A 24,347-nucleotide genomic window follows, 5' to 3' on the forward strand; every position below is an offset into this window, starting at 1 on the left:
TCTTCACTTCCTCCGCTGGAAGCAGGCGCCTAGAAGGAGTTCCACAGGTCCTAGTATTGCTAAGTGGTGGAAGGTCTTTTGACAGAGTGGATGCACCAGCCTCTGCTCTCAAACAGCTGGGTGTCCTGACCTTTGCAATTGGAACTCGGAGCTCTGACTCCAGAGAATTGCAAACGATAGCCCACAATCCCACTTATGCTCTAACTGTGTCTGAATATACTGATCTACCCAAAGTCCTACAGCAACTTCAGTCCTCTGTGGAGGCTGCTGTCATTCGTGTCTCCATGGAATCACCTGGTATGTTAACACGACAGGCTCCCTTGCTTGTTTCTATCCTTTCTGTCATAAAACATATCTTAATTAATGTAGGACATTTGAATAAGGTTATGGGCCTCATTTTTATTGTGACAGTAGAACCAGGATGAGCAGATTTTGAAACTTCACGTTACACTTTTCCATGTCACTTTCGTGATCGGATGCGTCAGACTGGAACTTAGCTGTATCCGCATACATGCATCCACTGTTTACACTTCAAATCAACATGCTTCACTGGTAATAATCACATATATGTTTATATCCAATACTCATGTTCAAAACTGTCAAGTTTAGTTTGCACACTCATTGCTGTCAGACCAATCTACCTTTCATTTACTTTCACAAAGACAGTTAGTAAGTAACGACCTTCAGAATAAGCGCAAGATCGCCATATATTTGGCAATAAAACCTAGGCTTCTGGTTTAGGGCCACATTATTGTACTCACCTTTTCTCTGTGTTATCAAGCCAAGAAGGAATCCAAAAGTCTATGAAAAGCTATCATACATTGGTGTACAATTTCTGCTGTAATGTTCTTTGACCTTTTATTCCATATTCTGATCAGTTCTGTAGCAGAATATAATATTAACTTCATCTTTTTCAGCTGAGACACAGGGCCCCCGGAAGGATGTCGTTTTCCTTGTTGATGGATCTGATGGTGTCGGACGGGAATTTCCTATCATCCAGGAATTTATCCGCAGGATCGTGGAGAGTCTCAATGTGGGCGAGAATAAGATCCGGATTGGCGTGGTCCAGTATGCTGACTATGCTCAGACTGACATGTTTCTGAACACACATACAACCAAAGAAGGTGTTTTGAATGCAGTCAGGGGAATGAGGCAGCGAGGAGGAAGACAACGTAACCTGGGTCAGGCCTTGCAGTTTGTCAGTCAGGATGTTCTGACAGCACAACGTGGTAGCAGGAAAGAAGAGGGTGTACCGCAGTTTGTAATTGTTGTCTCCAGTGGCTCTTCAACAGATGACATCCGTAGTGCAGCAACATCCCTAAAACAATCCAGAGTTCTTCCCTTCAGCATTGGGACCAGGGATGTTAACCCTTCAGAGCTTCAAGTGGTGTCATATGTGCCAAACTTTGCCTTTCCTGTAGATGACCTCCCTGGCCTCTACACAGTCCAAGAAAACTTAATCACCATTCTCACCGAGCTGTCAGATGATGACATCAACAGGATGCGTCCAGTATTCCCAACCATTACAGGTAATTTAACCAAATAAATTATATCAAAAATAATTTTAAGCCTAAACACATTCTGACACACCCAGCCCCATGTAGTTTAACAGTGTATGTTATTCTACATTTGACTGATTTTTACATGATATTTGTCTTTTTCAGTGATACTGTCTGTTTATCAATTTATGTTTGAAACTCTTAACTTTAGTTAAATAATAAAGTATACCTTGCATTCTATGCCTGCATTCTTTCTGAGCAGAAATCACACCAGCCCCCAGAGGAGAAAAAAGGGATGTTGTGTTTCTAATTGATGGTACAACAGCGGTACGTAGTGAGTTCCCTTCCATTCGTGAAATGATAAGAAGAGTTGTGGAGAAGCTGGATGTAGGATTGGATCAAGTCCGGATTTCAGTGGTACAGTACAGTGATGACGCAAAGGTAGAATTTCTACTGAATGAATTCTCCACCAAAGATGAGGTACGCCAGGCTGTCACAAGACTTCAAAGCAAAGGTGGAAACCGTCTGAACACAGGTCGTGCTCTTGAGTGGGTCTACAGAAACATCTACCAGAGGTCAGCAGGAAGCCGCATCGAGGATGGTGTGCCACAGTTCCTTATTCTAGTTACAGGTGGCAAGTCTTCAGATGATGTATCTGCTGCAGCTGACCAACTAAAGAGAAACCAGGTTGCACCTCTTGCCATTGGTTCAAGGAATGCAGACCCTAATGAACTGAGACAGATATCCCTGAAGCCCGAACTTGCATTTTCAGTTGACAGTTTCCAGCAGCTTCCAAGAGTCGAGTCACAACTCATTGATTCAGTCAAAACAATATCTACTGCTGATATCATTCAAAGTTATGTTCCTCCTACTACTGTAGGTAAGAAAAACTTTTTTTATATTTTCAAGGTTCAGATTAACATTTAGTTGTAAGTGCTCAAAGCAATAGGTGATACACATTTTCACCATTTGCTTTTAAACATTGCTTTATATTCCTAATGCATGGTTTACAAAAAACATGCATCAGAGTGCACTGGTGATGCAGGGGTAAAGCACTGAAGGATGCTCATTATATAAAGAAGATAAATTGTAAACAGAGACTTTGACTGCATCTCTGTTGCTATGGTTATAACAAGCCAGCGCATTAATTTAGAATGATGAACAGACAGTTCAATTGGAAGTGCTCAGTAGGTGTCCAATGTCAGGAATAAATGGACACGTAGCAGCATATCAAAAGATGCAGACCATGGTATCAGGAGTTAGTTGACATTGGTGTTTTTCTTTTATATTTCACAGTAAGTATATCTGCCTTTCTCTTTGTTGTGCTTATTTTTCAGACATCCTACCTTTTGGGAAAAAGGATATTATCTTCCTTATTGATGGCTCAGACAATACAGGTGCTGCTGGCATTGCTCATATCCGTGACTTCATCCTAAACATTGTCCAACAACTTGATGTGCAGCCTGATCAAGTGCGTGTGTCTGTTGTCCAGTATGCAGCTGAACCGAAAACGGAGTTCTCGCTTAACTCTCACAACAATAAGCCAGCCGTTATCTCAGCTATCAAAAGACTTCGTCAGATGGGTGGTCGGTCATCAGATCTGGCTGAAGCCATCAAATTTGTTGTAGAAAATGAGTTGATTCCTTCAGCCGGTGTTCGTCAGACTGAGGCCTCCCAGCATCTTGTGGTTCTCACAGGTGGACGTTCCCCTACAGATGTTTCCTTCTTTGGACCTCTGCTTAAGAACAAAAATGTCAACTGCGTTGGTGTTGGAGCTGCTGGTGCTGACACAAGGCAGCTCACCCAAATTGCCACCACACCAGCTGATGTCCTCCAGGTCCGTGACTTCCCTAGCCTACCATCAATCAAACAGGGGGTTATTGAAAGGTTAAAGGGGACTATGATTGTGGAACCACCAACAGAGATTGATACAAGTAAGTGCTAAAGTATTTTGATTATATTTCTCTCCATTTGTTATCCCATTCTCACACTTCTTTACCATATCCTAATCAATATCCCTTCTTTTTTTTCATAGCGGACCCGATTCCATCCAGAAAGGCTGATATAGTGTTTTTGGTGGATAGCTCCATTAACTTTGGCAGGAACAACTTCAATGAAGTGAAAAGTTTCATCAGCAATCTAATTGATTTGTTCTTCACTGATAGAGACAACTTGCGGATCGGCATGGCACATTATGCCACAGATGTGACTGACACCTTCTACCTCAACACATACAAGAAAAGGGAAGAAATTAAAGAAGCCATTGAACAAGCAGATTACAAAGGTGGACGCATAATCAACACCGGTGCAGCCATTAGCCATGTTCAAGATGTTTACTTTACCAAAGAAAAAGGCAGTAGGGTGGATGAGGGCACTCCTCAGATCCTAATGCTCTTCACTGGAGGACGTTCAGCTGATGATGGTAAAACAGCTGCCCTTGGTTTAAAGAAAAAAGGTGTGAGAGTCTTTGCCGTAGGAGTGGGCGATATTCAGAACGAGTTAGAAGAGTTAGCAAGTGAGCCCACCACTGTGGCCCGAGCAAGCAGAATTCTGGAACTTTCGGAACTCACTGAGCAAATCCTGGAGACTTTGGATGATGAAGTGAAAGGGAAGCTGTGTGTTGGTGTGCAAGACACTTCTAAAAGTAAGAGACATAGTGTTTTTAATTGACTTTGATCCTGAGCAGTATTATTATTATTATAATTTTGCAACTTACAATTAAAAGTTTCTGTTTTCTGTAATTCACAAATAATGCAAAAAAAAAAAAATTATCTTCTTGACAGCCTGCGATATAGAGGTGTTGGTGGGCTTTGATGTCAATGCCAAGAACATCTTCAGTGAACAGACCAACCTCCAGACAAAGATGGGTGCCATTCTGAAGAGGATTTCCAAAATGGCAACTATCAGTTGCTCATCTGGACAGATTCCCACAGTGCAAGTGGGCATGCTGGCCATGGATTCGGCCTCTGAGCCTGTCCAGCTGGATTTCACAGACAATGCTGATGAGCTGTTTGAGGCCTTCAAAGCACTACGGAGTCGCGGCCCCTTTGTCCTCAATGGCAAGACCATTTCAGCGTACACCAATAGGTTCAAAAGCAGACAGGACGAAGTTGTCAAGGTTGGTTACTTACATGTAAACAATAAACTAGTAAACTGGAGTCCAATCCATTATCTGGGAATTCACCCCCCTCAGTGTTTCTTTGCTTCAAGTAAGATAGCAATATGTCTTTTCTGTGGTGGATTGTGTCACATCAGTTTCAGAAGTAGCTTTCTGCCAGTTAATCTTCATTCATATCATTTCAAATCACTTAAAATGATTAAATTAATATTTCTGAGCTTGAACCTTCAGTATTTGAATGAAGTAGTTAAAAAAAACTTTAGCACTCACAACTTTAGCATTAATATTTAGTTACCATTTAGGTGAATATAGGATTTAACTCTGTATTGGCACATAGCAAGTATGAAAGTATTTACATCACAATCAGAGTAAAAAAAAAAGGTCATCACAAGTTTAAACTTGAAATGTAGGAAAGTGTGAAATTAAATTTGTGCTTTTACCCTGAAGGTTGTCGTTCATCTGACTGATGGGATTGACGCCTCTATTACTGAGATGAAAAAGAGCGTTGATGAGCTTCAGAAGTCAGGTAAAAAGATACAGTACAAATGGCCAGTCATGACTAGCTAACCTTAAATCTCTGTGACTTTATAACAATGTCACATTTGCAAGTATGAAATGTTGCTGAAACTCTTGCATGTGCAAACCAGGAGTGAAAAGTTTCATTCTGGTCGGGCTGGAGCGGGTGCCCAAATTTGAGGAGGCTTTGCAGTTGGAATTTGGTCGCGGATTCAGATACACCAGACCCTTACGACTCAATATCATGGACTTGGACTATGAGCTAATGGAAGAACTTGTGAGTAGTAACCAGTCAGTCACAAGACTTTCGTAAGCTTTCTTTACTCCCCTTGGATTTATAAATATTCATTTTCTTTTGCTGTGTAGGACAATATTGCAGAGAGGGAGTGCTGTGGAGTGCCATGCAAATGTAACGGAAACAGAGGAGACCGAGGAGCAGTTGGACTCGGGGGGTCTAAGGTACCCAATGTCAAAAATAAATAAATAATTCTGAGCCTTTGCCTTCATTATAACAGAAAAGGATTTTTATCATGGGCTAATGCTTTGTTTTGCTTTTGTTTGTCTTTCAGGGTGATCCAGGATCAGCAGGAAGTCAGGGACATCCTGGAGATGAGGGTGGACCTGTAAGTTTGAATACTTTTCTTTTGAGTTTGGTCGATTTAAAAGTTGCTGTTCCAATCTGGTGTACTAGCTTAAACCACTTTGATTTAATGCCAGCCAGCTAAGCTGACATTTGTCATTAACAAAAGTTCTGGCAAATTAAAAAGCGAACTAATAACGATCAAATCAATTTGAATTTTTTTAACAGTGAACAAACCCTATTTTTTTTAGGGATGTAACGATACAATCAACCCGGGGTTACGGGCGGTTTCTCTTTTTAATAGAATTAGCTTGCAGACAAATTATTACTGAAAAAGATTCAGTTTATTATTTCTCAGACACAAAATACAACATTTCTGAGGGTTGATTGTTCATCTCAACCGACTTTAATCGTCACACATTTGAATACATCTTTTACTGTCTCACGATGCATCTTTACAACTTAGTATTTTTTTTTAATTTTAAGTATGAAGTCACAGTTTGACAGTGTTTCAATGAGAGGGCTGTCCTGATCTATATATATGTAAAACCATGTTTTCTGTTTTCAAAAAGTTCAGTTCAAACTTTCTTTATGTTTTCCACCACTTCCGTTTCTATATGTTATACTTTGTGTTCCTTTTGCATCCTTCCTGTATTTTGTCAAATATTTAATTGGCTTTATTCTGTGATAACAGGGAGAGAGGGGACCTCCTGGTGTGAATGGAACCCAGGGTTTCCAGGGATGTCCTGGACAAAGAGGTGTCAAGGTAAAAGCTTTCATCTAAACTTTAACAACTTCATCCTTACTTTAAATAGTCAATATTACTTTTATTTATTTAATATAATGGTGTAACATTTTTTTTCTTATGTTCAGGGTTCTCGTGGGTACTCAGGAGAAAAGGTGAGTACATTATATTTATTTTAAAGGTTTTTTTATGAGCACATCTCTGGTAAAAACAATATTTAAAGAATGTTGGCCAACTAAGATTTTTTTAGTTGAGGGCATCCATAATTTTAACCAACTGCTATTGTGTTGCAGGGTGAAATTGGAGAAATTGGGCTTGATGGCATCAATGGAGAAGAAGTAAGTGTGTTGTATTTGATTCAATCTTTCAATCCATTTGTTCTTGTATGTAATACATATTACAGAATCATGTCAAATTACTGTTTGTCCTGAGCTGTGTGGCAAGTCCCACCAATACATTAATGTGGTAAAAACATATGCATGTTCCTTTGCTTTATGCATGAATGTGGGCTTTAATTGACATATGCTGTATGTTTTCAGGGCAAAAGTGGAGTGGCAGGACCCCCAGGAGAGAGAGGAAACCCTGGCGGAAGAGTGAGTGACTGAATGCAATTTTAGCTTTATATTTAGCTCCCCCTTTGTTCTCTAAAATGGTCAAATGGTTAGTATTGATCACTTAATACATTCAATGATTTTAGGGTCCCAAAGGTGCCAAAGGACAAGCAGGAGACATCGGAGAAATGGGAATCAGAGGAGACCCTGTGAGTATTAAGGAAACTGATTATGGTGACATTTAATGTTTGATGACATATTGTGTTACGCTTTGACACCTGAACTGATTTAGGAGGATTATCGAGGGTTTTTAAGTGCATTACTTGTCAAATGTTTGTAAATTTGCTTTTATCTACACATAGTAAATGAGAGTGCAATTTACTGATTACCTGTTTTGAATTCCCAGACAATCTTGGATTAAGTCATGAAGTTACATTTGTTCCTTCCTTGATGGCCAATGTTCTCAGGCACTTTAGCCAGGCTCTCAACAGTGATCAGTCATAAAAACACAGGTCTAGTATGTGGTGTTATAACTATACAGAGAAAATCAAATATCACAATATTTTTTAACAAATACCTTGATACAGATTTTGCAACGATATTTTTAGGTTGACTATTAGTGCTAAACAAATATTTTAATATTTTTTTAAGTTTTGATTATCACTAATAATATTAATATAACAACTATAATGACTAGAACAATATGGTAAGCTCAGAAAAGACAACACTTACAATACCCAAAATGATATCCAGTCTCATATTACAATATTGATATAATATTGATATATTGCCCAGCCCAACAAAGTATCTTTTGGCAAGGTACTGAACACCAAATTGCTCCAGAAGGCTGTCCCATCGTTGAATCAGACTGAATTTTTAATTTACTGATGAGCAGGTGGAATGTTAGTCTCGGCCACCAGTATGAATGGGTTGCCTCACAGTAAGAGGGTCCAGGTTCAAATCTAACCTTTGGGCTCTTCTGTGTGGAGTTTGCATGTTGTCCCCATGTCAGCATGGGTCCTCCCACAGTCCAATGACATGGGAGGATAATTGGTGACTCTACATTAGTGTGAATGTGAGTGTGAATGGTTGTCTCTCCCTATCTATTAGTCTGGTGACCTGAACAGGGTTTGTCTCCAACCCACCATAACCCTGGTTCAGCTAAGCGTTTACGGAAAATGAATTAAGAACTTGTAGTGTTAATGTCCATTCACCATTTGCCATCTGTCTAACTAGGGTACAAGTGGAGAAGATAACAGCAGCGCAGGACCTAAAGGAGACCCCGGTGATGCTGGTCCAGCGGTAATGTCCTAATTTACACATTGTATTGCTATTGGGAAAAAAAAGCCTCCCTATACATTTTCAATAGGAAACGGTTGGTTCTGTTTCTATACATTTGTTTAATTTGGGTATCTACTCCCAAATGATAGGGAGAGCCTGGTGCGGATGGAAAGAAGGGAGGCCCCGGTGAAGTCGGAAGAGGGGTATGACTTTGCATGTCTTCATTATCTTCGCTAAATACTGACTTGTCATGTTTTTGTGAATCACAACTCATTTCTACTCCCACTTCATTAGGGAGCTAATGGCAGAAGAGGCCCACCTGGACAAGCTGTAAGTCTCTTGGGTGATAACACACATTATATTACATTTATTGCAGTGTAATAGCAGTGATTGTAACATGTTGCTGCATGCGTGTCATTAAAGGGAAATCCCGGAAAGCCAGGAGGTGATGGTGTTCAGGGGGAGCCTGGTATTGGAGGATCTAGAGTAAGTTTGTCATTCTTTTCACAGTATTTGGCAGATTATTATTGCAACAAATGCACTTGCCAAAAAATGTATTATAGCGAATGTTTTCATCACTGTTAATACTTTTCTTGGCTGCATAAGCAATATGACATATTGTTTTGACTGGACTCTGCTTGGAGTATTTATATTTCTAAGATGTGTGTTCATTCCTGTGGGCTGAAAGTTCAGCTCTAACATGCAAGAAACTGGTGCATCATCGATGTTTGCATTGTTTCTTTTAAGGGTCCACCTGGACCAAATGGTGCACCAGGACCCAGAGGAGAAGATGGAAACCCTGGACCCAGAGTGAGTGAATTTGTTAGGTTCATTTTATTTACCAATGTGCCTGAAACTAAGAAGTGGACCCCATTATATATTTCAGTACAAAATAACTGTCCCTTATGCCCAAATACTAAATATAATATGATAAGAAATGGCTGTTAAATGTCAAGACTTTTTCCTTATCATATTTAATATATTCTTTTGATGGAAATTAACAATTTTTCTTATGTCTGTAACATATGAAACACAATACTAATTCAAATCATGCCATTTATACTTATGGGTACAATTTATTACATATCTTAAGATTTATTTTGTATCATTAAAATAAATTTGCAGAAAAGCAGATAAGTTCATTGGGGTGGATCTGCCAAGAGTAAGGCTTGAACAATCTGTGTCCTGGCAGTGGATGAAGGCCGGTTGGCTGCTGATACATTGGTTTTTATTGTTTATGTCCTAATAAATCATTGCATCGGCAGGAGAGAGTGTAGCTCCTTTTTTATGGTCTCAAAATGTGAACACAGAGCAGACATATTACTCAATAACTTGAGTATGACACAAATCTACAACTACAAAGGCACACTGGTTTAACTGACTGAAAATCTTGTGCAAAATATACTTCATTTTGAGAAAACTTTGTCATCTAATATCCTAATGTTTTGTTTTTTCAGGGTCCCGGAGGTATCCCAGGTTCTGGTGGAGAAAAGGGTAGAAGAGGAGCTCTTGGTCGCAAGGTATTGAGTGGAATATAATTTGTCGTGGCTTATGTTTTTCCAAAACAGACTTGTTTCATTTATAACATACTGGCCTAAGCCTAGCTCTCTCACATTACTCGACACACATGTGTCGTCTATTTGAGCAAACGTTAAAGCTCGAGAAGAAAACATCAAGGCTCTGCTTGAGATCTACTGCAAAAAAAGCAAAGTCACTTAATTAAATCTATAGTAACTGACCCGGCAGCTTAAAGAAATATTTCACTCTTAATTTGAAGCTTTGACTTTCTCTCTGAATCGTTAACTTTTTGTGTCCCTGTCTTAATCTCTGTGTCTTTGTAGGGAGAGCCTGGAGAGCCAGGACCTAAGGGTGTTATTGGACCTCTTGGACCCCGTGGAGAGTCTGTAAGAATGAAACCAGATCTTCTGTGCATGTACCATGAAGTAAAACCAGTGAAAAAAGAGCAAAATAAGACATATCCTTCCTCATACATATCAGATTTACATTATTTATTATAGTATAATACAGTCAATGATTATTAGATAATCTTCTCAATAGATGTCCCTGTGAAAGAAAATGCTTTGGCAGGAGAAGTTCACCGCAGCCTGCAAGTTGAAGAGAATATTCTTTGCATCACTGCCAAATGTGTGGTTTAAACCAATACTTATATTGCTGAGTGTTTTATATCTGAGAATGTATGTGGAGTGTTTTTAATTAAGGAATTGTTTTTTTGTTGTTAAGAAGGATCCTATTCATGTGTTCTGTCTTGAATGAGTCCCACAACATTGCCTGATGTAACTTAACAACACTGTTGCGTTGGGACAAAGGGGAGAAGCTGCATGCAGCAAAGTTAATAAGCACTTTACAAAGAAAGCACTGTACATATTTTTTTTCTTTTTTGTTTATAGGGTGAAGATGGTAGAGATGGCTTTGGTGTCGCAGGGCCTAAAGGAAGAAAGGCAAGTGAATTTTGACCTCTAATATATAATAATGTATGTATTTGTGTCTGTATTTTGATTGAAGTCATCAACAATAAAACAACCACAAAGAACTTTTATCAGGTTACTCTGCAGTTAATAGTGATGCATTCATACGACCTACATAAGCAAACGTGACCATCAGCAGGAATACTGGCTATTCTGATGGAATCAAATAAAAGTGATGCTTAAGACACTGAATAAAGAGCATTTCTAAACACACATACAGTTCATGTCTTCTATGATGCTGAATAGCACTATAAAGAATGCGATGGCTCTGGCACATTTAAAGATATGATAAGAGAGAGGATATTGATACAATGAAAACTCAAAGTATGTTTCCTCTACAGGGTGACGAGGGCTTCCCAGGATTCCCAGGACCAAAGGTAATGGAGATCTCAACAAAGGCTCAAATGATGTTGTGCTGTACAATGAGGCCAATGCGGATTCCTTTAACATTTGCATTCTCTTTACTTCCATAATTTTAGGGAGCAGCTGGTGACCCTGGCAACAAGGGTGGACTTGGACCTGCAGGAAATCGTGGACAGAGGGTACGTTTCCAGTCCCCATGTCCTGCACTGGGCCATGTGTGAATGGGAGCAAGGATCGATATTCTGATACATTTGTATCGCATTTGCTAACCTAACCTTTACCTCAAGACCTAGTAACATTTCAGAAAAAAATGCAGGTATAACTGTTGTGATTGAAAGCAGTCACACTGCAGGGACGAGCATGTAGAGAGTTAGTCCATCTGATGAAAGCTGACTGATCACAAGACTCAGCTGATGAAGTATTTGAATCTGCGGCTTGTCAACGTTTTAGCATTTACTAAAATGCTTTTTCAAGTGATTTGTTAATGAACAAGCAATACATGCTCTTCTTTTTGCAAACAAGCTCCTTTTTTCAAGAAACTTGACAGATTCAGAACAAAGGGCCTGACATTTTCAGTCTGGACAGAGGCTGATATTGATAGGCAGCTCTCTGACACAGTTAATGATGATCACTGGACACAGATGTTAAGCGTGATACGGTACAGGACTGGTTTTAAAGTTCAGACATGTAGTATCCAGTCATGGCAACGAATGAGCTGCATGACAATGCACTTTAATATTTGCAGTTGAACAGATTTAAAAGTGAATATTTTTTTCTCTTTATTCTTTTTAGGGTGTCTCTGGGGAAATTGGTACACCTGGACAGAAGGGAGAGGTTGGATATCCAGGGCCATATGTAAGTTCTACCCTTTGCTTATAAGCTGAGTAAAATCTGTATGTTTAGTTATTATTTACAATATACTGAACACTATCTTAGGGGTTTACTTTTGCTGATTCACATCATTCAAACTTATGACACATAGTATATAATGCACAAGTGTTATTGTTAAGATTTTAACACGATGGAACAAAAATAATCATCTTATATAAGCAATACACAAAATAAAGTGCTTTTAATTGTAGCCATGTCCAGCTGCTAATATTGAACTGTTTTGGTTCTTATAGGGTCAGAAAGGACCGAGAGGACCCGGTGTGGTGGTAAGTGCTCATATGTGAAACCCGTTAGAATTTAATAATAATTATTTTTGAGTGTTTGTACATTTATTCAGTAAGAATAATTTATTCAGTTAGAATAAATGTATATTAGAAATGAGTACACGTCATCAATGATTACTCCAGATTTAAATAAAGGTTGAATGTATTGAATGAATGGACTGAAACCTATTTCTGATGCCTCTGATCAATATATTTCATTATTTTTTTCAAAATCTCTGTCCTCAGCAATGTGACCTGGTAAAGAAGATCAGAGACAACTGTCGTAAGTATCATTTAATAAATAGGGGAGAGTCGGCATAATTGTAACATTTTTCACTTTTCACCCTTACTCAGACTTTTTCAACCACACAAGCAATATTTCAAGGCAAACAGCCTACATGTGTCTATTACCATAAACCATCAAATCAAAAGTTGTGAGGAACTAAACGTAAAGTGGATGCTGCTCAGTGTCAGATAGTAACAGTGCTGCAAAATCCTTTTACAGCAAATCAACAATATTTTAGTCAAGCAAATGTTTTATGTTGATTTCATACCAACGATGTGATTAGATAATGGAAAAGGCATAATGATATTATTAAAAATGTACCAAATCTACCATCTTCATAGTAATGGCCATAAAAAAAAACATCAGTATGTGTTAAATCAACAAAGTTACACTTAGGGCACATTTTCTTTTTTCTAACTTCCTATTCATTGGCAATGCAATTTCTGTGCCTTCAAAGTATCAAATTGATTTATTATTGGCACATGATTAATTATGCTATATATTTCCTCATAATTCCCATACATTGCTTTTCATCAATTTAAGAAACATAAATGCTAATACACAAACTTTTTCTTTTCTCCCAATAATAACAAGCAAATTCGTATGGAAAATATTTGTTTTCTTAACATATTCAGAGTTGAATACATCCCTACCTCATAGTTAGTGAATTTGATTCAATGATGTTGTAAAAATACTATACGACCCTAATCTAATGCAGAATATAATTGAATGACATCCGACATCCGTGTATTTGCCAAGATGTGACATGCAAACAAAGATGAAAATGAATCGAGCTGTTCTTTCAGATCCACTTGTGTTACAAATGAGCTGCTGGTTGTGCCCATGCTGTAGCTTTCCTTACAGAGCAGAACTAGACTGCATGACATGTAAAAATGATAATAATTGACAAAGAACAAATACATGCAGAGTAGAGGAATCCTGTTAATACTTCTCAGTTATCTTAAATGTTGCACTGACCACATTCTGACATGATAAGGTCGTGATGACATTTTTGTGGGTAAAACTTTTATTTTGATTGTAAAGTATTGCATTTAAGGTGACTCTCCCTTACCAATAAAGCCATTCCATAACAACAATTGGTAACACTTTACAATAACCATCATTTATAAATGGTAAACAGATAGGTTTGGTTTAACACCATATTAAGTATGTTAATGGTTTTTAAATGATTCATATACCTTTAAGAAATTGATTGAAAACATTTAAAGATTAAATATGTATAGCACTTTGTAAATTGTTAATAATTGGTCTATAAACCATCTATAAACACCACTTAGTTGGTTATTATAAAGTGTTACCCAACAATTATAAGTAATGGATATTGAGGTATTATGTGCTACAAATATGTCTCACCACATTTTTACTCCTTTTTTTCTATCAGCTTGCTGTTATGGTAAGTACAAAAAACAGTATTCATTCGATTATGACATTTGTTAAGCTACTATATGCATGACTATACAGAGACTAACATTCCCTCTGCCTTTAGGTCAGCAGGAATGCCCGCTCTACCCCACCGAGCTGGCCTTCGCCCTCGATGCCTCTAGAGGCGTCGGCCGCCCAGCCTTCAACAACATGCGCGACACAGTCCTGCGTCTCGTCAAAGACATCACCATCTCTGAGAGCAACTGTCCAAGAGGAGCTCGTGTTGCTGTAACCCTGTACAATGACGAAGTGACCACTGAGGTCCGCTTCGCTGACGCTGTAAAGAAACGTGCCCTGGTGCAGCACATCGAGGGACTGCAGACCCTGCAAACCAACAAGGAACGCAGTTTGGAGACAGCCATGAGCTTTGTGGCCCAGAACACCTTCAAGAGAGTGCGCAGCGGCTTCCTCATGAGGAAGGTGGCCGTCTTCTTCGTCGGTGGGACAGTCAGTCGGGCACAGGCAGTTACTAGTGCAGCTCTTCGCCTCCATGATGCTGGAATTGCCACTCTGTTCTTGGTGAACCGAGAGGACAGAGCACTCAGCAGAGCTCTGCAGGTAGAACAAAAAAACTACACAGATACCTCAAAGTATATTTGCAGTGTACATTGTATTTTCGTTAATTTTGTCTCTTCTTGTACACCAGGTGAACGACACCGCCCTGGGCCAGGTCATTGTCCTTCCCAGCCCTGGAAGTGCACAGTACAATTCAGTTCTCCAAAAGGTGATGAACTGCCACGTGTGCTTTGGTAAGAGCTGTTTGTTTATTAATTACAATTATTTTGAAACAAAGTTGTTTTGAACATGTGAAGATCGCTGTTTTAATCACGTTTTAACACTGAACTACCTGGTTAGATTTAGACACCAACGCTTCATGGTAACAGTGAGGGGGGATAGGACAGGGTTAAAACAATGGTCTCCTGGGTTTGTTTGAGCACACCCCAACTGACATGGCTGTTTAGCTCCATCATCAGACAAAATTATTTGGATGGGTAAAACATTTCCAATACATTACTATTCAAAGGAATCGTTGTTTAATTTCCCATTTTGAGAAAATTCCGGGCAACTCTCATTCATCATTTATAGTTATTCCTACAAAGAATAATGCAGTCAAATTTGTAGATAACCTAGGGATTTTCCCACTGACCTAAAAGACTGAAGTCTCTGTAGGGAGGCCAGGTGGGGCATTGAATAGGTTGAAAAACTGCTTCAGTTTTGTACACATTGCCTCCATTTAGCAATTTAAGTAACATTATGCTTTTTCCCTTTTCAGACCTCTGCTCTCCAGACCAAGTGTGTGACTATGAGCCCCCAGTGGGCAGCCGAGATAGGAGGTCTTCAACCACAGATGTGGACATCGACATGGCTTTCATCATGGACAGCTCCGAGTCCACCTACCCGACCGTCTTCACCGAGATCAAACGCTACATCGCAAGCATAGTGGAGCAGCTACAAGTGTCTACAAATCCCACATCATCCGTCCACCAGGCCAGAGTCTCTGTGATCCAGCAAGCACCTTATGAGTTCGTCCACAACAAAACCGGCTCTCCCATCCACGTGGACATTGGTTTGGCCGAGCACAACTCTGCCCAAGCCATTGTTAGATTCCTGCTGGAGAAGACACCACAGTTAGAGGGTGGCCGGGCACTGGCAGCAGCTATCGAATCAACAGTGGAGGAGGTGTTTGAGAAGTCACCTCTCAACCGTGACAAGAGAGTACTGATGCTGTTTGTTACAGGAAGTGTGGAGGAAGAAGAACAGCAGCTGGTGCGTATTGCCACTGAGGTCAAGTGCAGAGGCTACTTCCTGGTAATCTTTGGTGTAGGCAGGAAGTTGACCGCTGGAGATGCTCGGGTCTTGTCGCGCATGGCCAGCGAGCCGTCAGATGTCTTCTTCAAGCGTCTGGACACCATCTCACACTTTTACGAGAAACACATCCAGACCTTCGGCCAGCTGCTGCCAAAGTACATCACCAGTAAGTCCAAGATCGATTCATTTTATTGATATTCATTTTTTTAAATACTAGTGCAGTGCCCGTAGGAAGTATGTATTCGTCTGCAACTCCATAAAACACTTACTTTTCATAAGGTACGCACACCATCCAGCACACACACATTGAACATTGATATTTGCTGGAAACTATCTATATATATCGAAAATTGAACCTTGTAGCGCACTTTAAAACTCTGAAAGATAGGTAGGCTAAATAGACTTACAGATGAGATGAGTCAGGGTGGAAATCCAGAGTGAATTGTGTTACTGACCAGGTGTAGGCCTATCACACAATGGGGCGGAGCTCCCCTAAAAGGCGTCCAATCAGAAACAGTGCAATGCCTCAACACGTCCTACGTAAGTAATGATATTTTGAAAAATGAATTAAAAAATCTTCAAATTGAGGATGCACACCTTCGTGCCATGTGTAAGCCACATACGAAGTCTTAGGTCAGTCTGACTAATGGTCAGCGACATATGCCCAAGACACACACACACACACACACACACACGCTTCTTGCTTTTATCAATAGATTTTGTCTCATACAAGTTAAATCAAGTCCCCGTAAGTGACAATCTGTGTTGTTGCTTTTTCAGTTGAAAATGCTTTCTACATGTCCCCTGAAGTCTCCAAAAACTGCAAGTGGTTCCAGAGTGACCAGCCACTTAAAAACCCCTTTACAGCTTCACAGCAACACGAGTAAGTATTGTAATATGTTTAGGCCCTAGAAAAAGGTTTCTATCCATTTGCCGGAAACAATGATGGTTTGATTTGTTTACAGGAAACATCAGAAACATGAAAATCACCAGGCAGTTCATCAAAGAAAGCACAAAGGTAAGTGTGTTTGTATTAAAATGAACTTAAACTACATCACCAAGCAATGTCAGTTTAAAGTACTTTTTGGTAACCACAACACTGGCTGCTCTTGAATCTGCATCAGCCATCTGTTGAAAAATGACCTCTAAAATGATGCTCGACCATTAAAACCAGTATCATATTCGTCACTCTGACATTAGCACAACGGCTACTGGTCGCAAACGTGATTTTTTCGTGCATTTTCTAGCCTTGACCCCACTTTATCTCACGCTTTCAGATTCAGAAGAGCTGCACGTCTCTAACGTCACCTCCAGCAGCTTGAAACTGCGTTGGACCAGCCCAGATCCTAAACTCTTCGTCTACTTTGAGGTAGTGGTGACACGGCTGCACGACCATGCCCTGGTGCTGAAGACCAACGTTTCTGGTACAGAGCTTTCCGTGGACAACTTAGAGAGCGCTCAAACATATCATGCTGTGGTCACCGCCCACACTTCAGAGGGTCAGATCGTCTCCACCCGCAAAGGCATCATGACCACCAGTAAGTCCATCAACACACTGACCACTGACAGAGATGTTGAAAGTCTCCTTTTTATCCCACAAGATATTATTTAACCCTCATCCCTCCAACATATTTAACATACAAGGAAGTCTGACTGTGATCCTGTTGTAGGAAACAACCATTAAAAGAAAATGTTAACATATTTCTTAGCATTAATAGTAATAGAAAATATGTATTATTGTTATCTAAGGACAATAATTGCATATCAGGTAAAACAAAAAATAGATAAAGCACAGGAGGAACTGTGTCTGACCTACCCCTCTGATAGTGTAAACATTTTATTTTATTTTATCTTATTAGGAACAAACTGACTGACAAAGTCATGAAAAATTGGAGTGATAGAATAAAGATAGAATAATACCTCTGGGGTCTGCATGTACCCCAGTATGTACGATGAGGGTTTATATATAAAATTATACTAAATACATTGGATGACAGTAACTTGATCATTTGCACCAAATAACAATATTTTATCTGCAAACTCACTGTAGGTCTTTTATTTTGCAAACTGATTTTGTGGTTCTATTTTACATCTTTAAAGCCTTAAAGGTTTTTATGGGGTTGTTGAAAGCAGATAAATAACCCAAAGTATAAATGATTAACTAAAACTAAACACTAATGGTTTCACTTTGACAGAAGCAGCAGAGCCCAAGCCAGAGCATAAGGCAGCCAGCCCCGGCAGCAGTACTGTAAACACAGCTCCACTGGACCAACCAGAGACTGGTGAGTGACTGCGCATGCACATGTTTATGCGCAGGTTTGTGTGTGCATAGGTTTTTTTCCTTATTTGACCTGTGCTCTTTCATTTTGAACCTGCATAACTTATTATTTTACAGAAAAAATGTGTGATATCTTAGCAAACATCCATTGAATATTTACTCTATATTTGGTTGCTTCATTAATACTCATGGTCCATTTGTATTTGGCTGTGTTTCCGAGGCAGAATGTTAGTCATATAAATAAAACCTGGTGTTTCAACTAAAAGTGTTATGCTGTAATGCAGCAATATTTCAACTGAAACAAAACACAAATATGCTATTAATCATCTCACTAGTACAAGCCAAAACACAATGTGGGTTATTAAGAAAAACTACTGCTTGTAGATTTCATCTTTTCCTTAATGTATTCTGACAAAGAAAGGAGTTGAGGTTGCATTATCCATATAAATTTGGAGTAAAGGGCCTGTGGGAATATAGAGGCAATGAATAAAATTTACAGAGTGCATATTTGTTAAAGGAGTTAAGCCTTCCAGCTGCTGCTGCTTGGAAGACACAAAACTTAAGGCGCGACTGAGACATGAGAACATTTATACTGGCTGTAAATTCAGAAGGGGCATGCTTCTACACCTACCCGACTGTCATTCAGTTGTGTCTATAAGAGCAGAAATGCATTACCCCCATCTCCATTTTAAGATTTCAGTTAGTACTGTACTTTGATGTACCAGCACCCTGTAATTCACACAGTGTTGTCCCAGAAAGGAATTAACACACAATGCAGCCAAGACTCCAGTGGATTCAATTAATTGCAAAGTGGACCACGGAGCCCTGTAGATGGTAGATGACTAAAATGAACTAACAAAACAGTAGCTGTAGTTATAACTAACTTTCCTATTCACCAATGGAAACCTACACTTCTTTCCTTCTACTGAATGCTTAATTTCTAAATGTCCAAACTCCTGATGATGATGAACCTTCTGTAGAATCTTTTTGAATGCTACTTCCCTTGGCCCATGAGAATGAACCACTACTAAGACTCCTTTGACCCCGTTAGATCCCTTAAGAACTAACTCCATTACTTGCATCTTCCTTAACCCTTTATCAGGCAAATAACTATATTTGGTAACTTCAGGTAATATTTCGAGAAAAAAGTAGCAAATTTACTAGATTAAAGTGGCAAATCTACAAGAAAAAAAGTTGGAGATTTAAGAGATTTAAAGTGGCAAATCTGCGCGAAAAAGTCGCAGATTTACGAGAAAAAAGTGGGAAAAAAACGTTTTTCTCCCAGATTCACCACTTTAACCCTTAATAGGACACTCATTGAAATAATTCCAAATTTCAACCATAGAGAATATTAGAGGATATTACATACTGCCAGAATGTGTAAAATAAACATACGAAAATAATATTTCGAGAAAAAAGTTGACGAAATTAAATCTACGAGAAAAAAATGCACAGATTTATGAGATATTACAGATTTTATCTGGGAGAAAAAAGTAGCTTTTTTCCCACTTTTTTCTCGTAAATCTGCGACTTTTTTAACGCAGATTTGCCACTTTTAATCTCTTAAATCTGCATCTTTTTTTCTTGTAGGTTTGCCACTTTAATCTAGTAAATATACAACTTTTTTCTCGAAATATTACCTGACTCTAATTACCAAATATAGTTCTTTGCCTGATAAAGGGTTAACAGCGCACAGTAACTTTAGTATGCCTCATGTAGTTGTTAATGAATTTAACACAAACTCATCTTCTCTCTCTGACTCTTATCCATCACTGCTGTTGTCTTGATTTTTTTTTTCTTTGTGCATGTTCTAGTTAATGAATTTGCAGACCCATGCTCTCTTGACTATGACCCTGGAATGCCGTGCAAAGACTATCAGGCTAAGTGGTTCTTTGACAGAAAGAACGGGATCTGTACACAGTTCTGGTATGGAGGTTGTGAAGGCAATGAAAATAGGTTCGACACTGAAGCACTCTGCTTGAAAAACTGCATGAGGTCAGGTGAGTGGTTGTCACTGGCAGGTCCCATGAGGGAATGTGCTGCCCCCTGGTGTGATGGCATAGTATAAACAATATAACGCAGCATTTTTTATTTCAAACTTTGGATTTCTCAACGTGCAAAAGACAAATTTTAGTTTGTAATGCGTTTCTTTTTAATCACCACTCCAAAAGAAAAAACAAAAGAGCAAAACTGTCATCCAACTAATTCTAGATGATTAGGCCTACAGGGTTTTTTTTAAAGAATATGTGTTGTTGAGCCAAGCTGCTTGTATGTCACACAGACTGTGTAAAAGTAATGGACATAGTCACCATGTCGTCACCAAATGGATTGTGGAGCCTCTAGTTTGACAGTAATTAAAGGGCAACAGGCCTAAATTAAATACATAATCCAATGAAGGAAAATTAATTTCACTCTTATTCCAGAAAAGTGTCTCATTGCATCATCATCGCTGAGTTAATGGGAACATTTTCCTACATCTTTATACAAAACTATGATAAGTGTTCTAGGAAGTTAATGTCGGAAAAGAAAAGCCGATGTGGATCATTTGTGACAGAAAATGAGGATTGCATATGATTAAATGTCTGTGGTCATTTATATCCACTTCACACCATATTGAAAATCCTCTTAGATAGTTTTCAAGCAGCTGGTGAAAGTCTGTTTCACTAAGCTGAAACTACATTTATATTTTCATGTTTCATGTTTCAGTGCCAGAGCCTCAGGCAAATGTGCAGCAGGATGAACAGGTGGAGATCCTGCCGGGTCCTGGTAAGATCTGCCTTACACCTTTTTATTAATGTGCCTATCTTTTGCCTTTCCTTTGAATAACCTGAATAAGAATTTCATGTCAAAAACATCTATAGTTTATTAAAATTTTGTTTGCATCGTGGCTACGAATGTGCGACCATTTCTTCTTTTGCATTGTGTGCTCATCATGGTCACCACTGCTCCAATACTGGCGTCCATCCATCCACCTCGTCTCCGATACACTCAAGAAACATGACGAATTATGTGTTGCCCTACAGCAGGGATGTCAAACTCAAATACACAATGGGCCAAAATTTAAAACTTGAATAAAATCGCGGGCCAACATTGAACAAATAAACCTTTTAATATATACCAAACATGTTTTGCTTTAACATTAAATATGGAACCAGCAATGCTTATAAAGATACAATATATAACTAAATAGTGCAGACATGCAAAATCAAATTTCAAATAAAAAACACATCAATGCCATTAATTTATTAAATAAAAAATAAATAAAAATCGTATGCCTCTTTTCTATTTGCATCCTTCTGATTTAAATATCAAAATAAACTTTTTCAACAGGTTAATAAATTCTGCCTTTCTTTTCGCCGTTTTTGGGAAGGGGTAGCTCGGAGACAGCACTAGCTTGAGGTTGCTATGACGACTGTCACAGAGGAGCACGTTTCTGGGTCCTGTCCTGATTGACGAGCCAAAACAACAGCAGGGTATTGTGGGATTTGTAGTATTAGCTGTATATGCGCCGTATAATACTGGCGGGTCAGCTTTTATGGTACAATAATAGGATAATAATTTGGTATTGCCCACGGGCCAGAGTTTGACAACCCTGCCCTACAGTATTATGTTTCTGTTACTTCCCTCCCTTTGAACCTGTGATGTGCACGTGTAGGCTATGCTTTGCAAATGCTAGCCAGTAAAGAAAAACACTTCCTTCCTGGTCTAGTTTCAAACAAGCAAATCCACATCCTCAAAACATGATCCAAGTTAAACCTCTTCAGACCACCCCTAATGTTGGCCATAAATCTGATCGTCAAGTTGCCAGTTACGCATCTTATGTCACTGTTACATAACTCCGTTTCCACATACTGTGCTTACTTTGCAAAACAACAAATCCTTTGTATTCAACTAGAAACCCACCGACCTCACCGCCACTGCCCCTCCGATGGTCTAAATGACTGACGGAACAAGTGAAAAGCCAAGCATGGAAAATGAGAAGGTTATGCTTTTGTCACAGGAGCAAGCCAAGTCATAACCACTGAGAAAATGAATGGAAAGCCTTGTTCACTGGTTCATTGTTTTTTTGGCAGCGGTCCTCACACAGAGCAAGTTCAATTTGTCAGTATGGCGTCAGCGTTGGAGTAAATTGGCACAAGATACTTACAGTAATACGGGGTCTATGTGCTTTATCTTGTGATTGCGGAAGAATAAATGGAAGTGCTTTGGTTCTTTCCTTAAAACATTTATAAGAATTATACCGATTCCCTTTCCACAACACAAACAGCTCGCTGGCTTTATGCTGCAATCATCTCTTCATTACCAGTCATTATGTATAATGGTAATGATCTACATACTGCAGTGTTGTTCATTTTTACAGTCTAATTTAGTGAACAGTTTGTGTTCTACCCTGATTGTTGCTCTCTCCCCTCACAGCGGCCTCTACAGCCGTGGACATTTGCCAGCTCCCCAAAGAAGAAGGTTCTTGTGCCAAATTTGTCCTCAAGTGGTACTTTGATGCCCCCAGCAAGAGCTGCAGACGCTTCTGGTATGGAGGCTGCGGTGGAAACCAGAATAGCTTTGACACGCATCAGGAGTGTGTGAAGGCTTGTGGAAAACCAGGTATATGTTCTGTTCAAATTAATAACCTTCCAGTATCTCTGATCAGCTGCCAATCTATGACTTGAATGGGAATTTCTGCTCTTTGTTAAATGTTTTTCTTCTCCATTCACCACCAGCACCCCTCAACCAAGGAGTCATTGCTTCAATAAGAACATAGGACTCACCATGGCCAGCTTTCACCTCTGTTTAGGGGATTGAGGAGAACCATCCAAAATGGCCATACTGTAAGGATGCAATACCAAAGCAACGGTGGCTGCACTGGATTCCACAAAAATGGACTTTATCCCCAAAATCCTTGAAGTAGTCTTTTTTTTACAACAAGAAGGAAGGCAACACGATTTGCTGCATGATTCGATTTTACCTACTGGTGCTACATAGTATGTTTATTTTACCAATGGAGTTGTTAAGTGCATTCAGTTTTGTAAAGTCCCATTTTCTGGAACAATGACATCATACAAGTTTTTCATATTTTTTCAAATGCAGTTTTATAATTAAGCAAGAAACATATATGAATATCTTGGACAGAGATTAGCAATACATCAATACATGCAGGGCTGGAATATTCACTGCAGTTACTTTCTATATTGTGTTTTTATTTTTATTTTTTACATTCCACATTCACATAGCAACATTGGCTTTTATTGATTTATAGCTATTGTTTTAAACTCACTTGATCCCTGTGGAATCATTACTTCACTATTTTACAGTCACAGAATCCACAGCAATGTTTACACAGGTCTTGTATGGTGGTGTGTATTTAAATGACAGTGACCAAACATTAATGTAATGTTAAGTGCACTTCTGGATCCACTGCCTCAAACACACAAGTTCCAGCTAATGAGAAATGGAATGTACTTTGTCAAGCTGTTTTTATTTTTGTTTCATTTGGTTTTAATGAAATTTGTGTTTCATCTGGGTTTAGGGGGAAATAAACATGAATTAGACTTTCTAATAAACATGAGCAACTCATTCTTTTCTTTCTTCTTTTTGAAATTAAGACAAAAGCATAATATATTATAATTTACATCCTTTCATGGGAGCTTCAAGACGAGCTGGATATTGCATAAAACCAGAAGTTAATAAAATGTCACCTTTCATTTATTTGGTTGTATTTTACTGCCTTTTACTCTTCCAGTAAACTTAAAATGAGCTCAAATTGGAGTGAAAAGAGGAGCAGCTGACATATTAGTGCATCTAAGATGCCTGTTGGAAACTCATTTCTGTAGGTTAAACTGTCAATCGATGTTCAGTACTGGCAGATTTTTAAAGAATCTGCACAATTGAAAATTTTCCAGCAAGAATGGGATGAGAAATGTAAAGAAATTAACAACATCAGCAGCCCAGATAACCGGTTTCCCTGAAATGTTCATGCAGCTACATGCATGTTAACTAAGTAGCATGCCTGGAGTGGATGCAATATAGAAATATACAGAAATCTGTCACAAGCTCACGTCAGTCTGAGCTAAGAGTAGAAAAATAAATCTCCAAACAGTGTTCAGAACGGTGTGAAACCAAATCTTCTCAACAATGCGAGGACAACAATAGCAGCATTTGGCCTCAAGTCTTTGCAAATGAAGAAAGTATTGTATAGTGTTATTTTCTTATATGCCATATATGTAAAGAGGAGACTTGTGGG

The 24,347-nt window shown here is 39.0% G+C and overlaps 1 protein-coding gene across 1 annotated transcript in view; it reads left to right on the forward strand.

Moving 5' to 3' along the window:
* col6a3 (collagen, type VI, alpha 3) overlaps window positions 1-23,667 on the forward strand; it is an 82,862-nt gene extending 59,195 nt beyond the window's left edge. Inside the window, exons 5-43 of the mRNA XM_059342626.1 lie at window positions 918-1,529; window positions 1,762-2,379; window positions 2,837-3,433; window positions 3,535-4,143; window positions 4,283-4,617; window positions 5,065-5,143; window positions 5,265-5,410; window positions 5,500-5,592; window positions 5,703-5,756; window positions 6,408-6,479; window positions 6,587-6,613; window positions 6,752-6,796; window positions 6,998-7,051; window positions 7,156-7,218; window positions 8,246-8,311; window positions 8,440-8,493; window positions 8,585-8,620; window positions 8,714-8,776; window positions 9,038-9,100; window positions 9,748-9,810; window positions 10,132-10,194; window positions 10,699-10,749; window positions 11,118-11,153; window positions 11,256-11,318; window positions 11,932-11,994; window positions 12,264-12,296; window positions 12,540-12,576; window positions 13,982-13,993; window positions 14,087-14,580; window positions 14,669-14,771; window positions 15,296-15,997; window positions 16,612-16,714; window positions 16,797-16,849; window positions 17,109-17,369; window positions 18,027-18,113; window positions 19,924-20,109; window positions 20,816-20,875; window positions 22,526-22,711; window positions 22,828-23,667. Of these exons, the coding sequence (XP_059198609.1) occupies window positions 918-1,529; window positions 1,762-2,379; window positions 2,837-3,433; window positions 3,535-4,143; window positions 4,283-4,617; window positions 5,065-5,143; window positions 5,265-5,410; window positions 5,500-5,592; window positions 5,703-5,756; window positions 6,408-6,479; window positions 6,587-6,613; window positions 6,752-6,796; window positions 6,998-7,051; window positions 7,156-7,218; window positions 8,246-8,311; window positions 8,440-8,493; window positions 8,585-8,620; window positions 8,714-8,776; window positions 9,038-9,100; window positions 9,748-9,810; window positions 10,132-10,194; window positions 10,699-10,749; window positions 11,118-11,153; window positions 11,256-11,318; window positions 11,932-11,994; window positions 12,264-12,296; window positions 12,540-12,576; window positions 13,982-13,993; window positions 14,087-14,580; window positions 14,669-14,771; window positions 15,296-15,997; window positions 16,612-16,714; window positions 16,797-16,849; window positions 17,109-17,369; window positions 18,027-18,113; window positions 19,924-20,109; window positions 20,816-20,875; window positions 22,526-22,711; window positions 22,828-22,868 (6,383 nt within the window). The 3' untranslated portion in view covers window positions 22,869-23,667. The remainder of the gene's footprint in view (window positions 1-917; window positions 1,530-1,761; window positions 2,380-2,836; window positions 3,434-3,534; window positions 4,144-4,282; window positions 4,618-5,064; window positions 5,144-5,264; window positions 5,411-5,499; window positions 5,593-5,702; window positions 5,757-6,407; window positions 6,480-6,586; window positions 6,614-6,751; window positions 6,797-6,997; window positions 7,052-7,155; window positions 7,219-8,245; window positions 8,312-8,439; window positions 8,494-8,584; window positions 8,621-8,713; window positions 8,777-9,037; window positions 9,101-9,747; window positions 9,811-10,131; window positions 10,195-10,698; window positions 10,750-11,117; window positions 11,154-11,255; window positions 11,319-11,931; window positions 11,995-12,263; window positions 12,297-12,539; window positions 12,577-13,981; window positions 13,994-14,086; window positions 14,581-14,668; window positions 14,772-15,295; window positions 15,998-16,611; window positions 16,715-16,796; window positions 16,850-17,108; window positions 17,370-18,026; window positions 18,114-19,923; window positions 20,110-20,815; window positions 20,876-22,525; window positions 22,712-22,827) is intronic.
* The last annotated feature ends 680 nt before the right edge of the window (window positions 23,668-24,347 follow it).

The sequence above is a fragment of the Centropristis striata genome, chromosome 10, assembly GCF_030273125.1.
Source record: "Centropristis striata isolate RG_2023a ecotype Rhode Island chromosome 10, C.striata_1.0, whole genome shotgun sequence".
In the NCBI taxonomy this organism is placed as follows: domain Eukaryota; kingdom Metazoa; phylum Chordata; class Actinopteri; order Perciformes; family Serranidae; genus Centropristis; species Centropristis striata.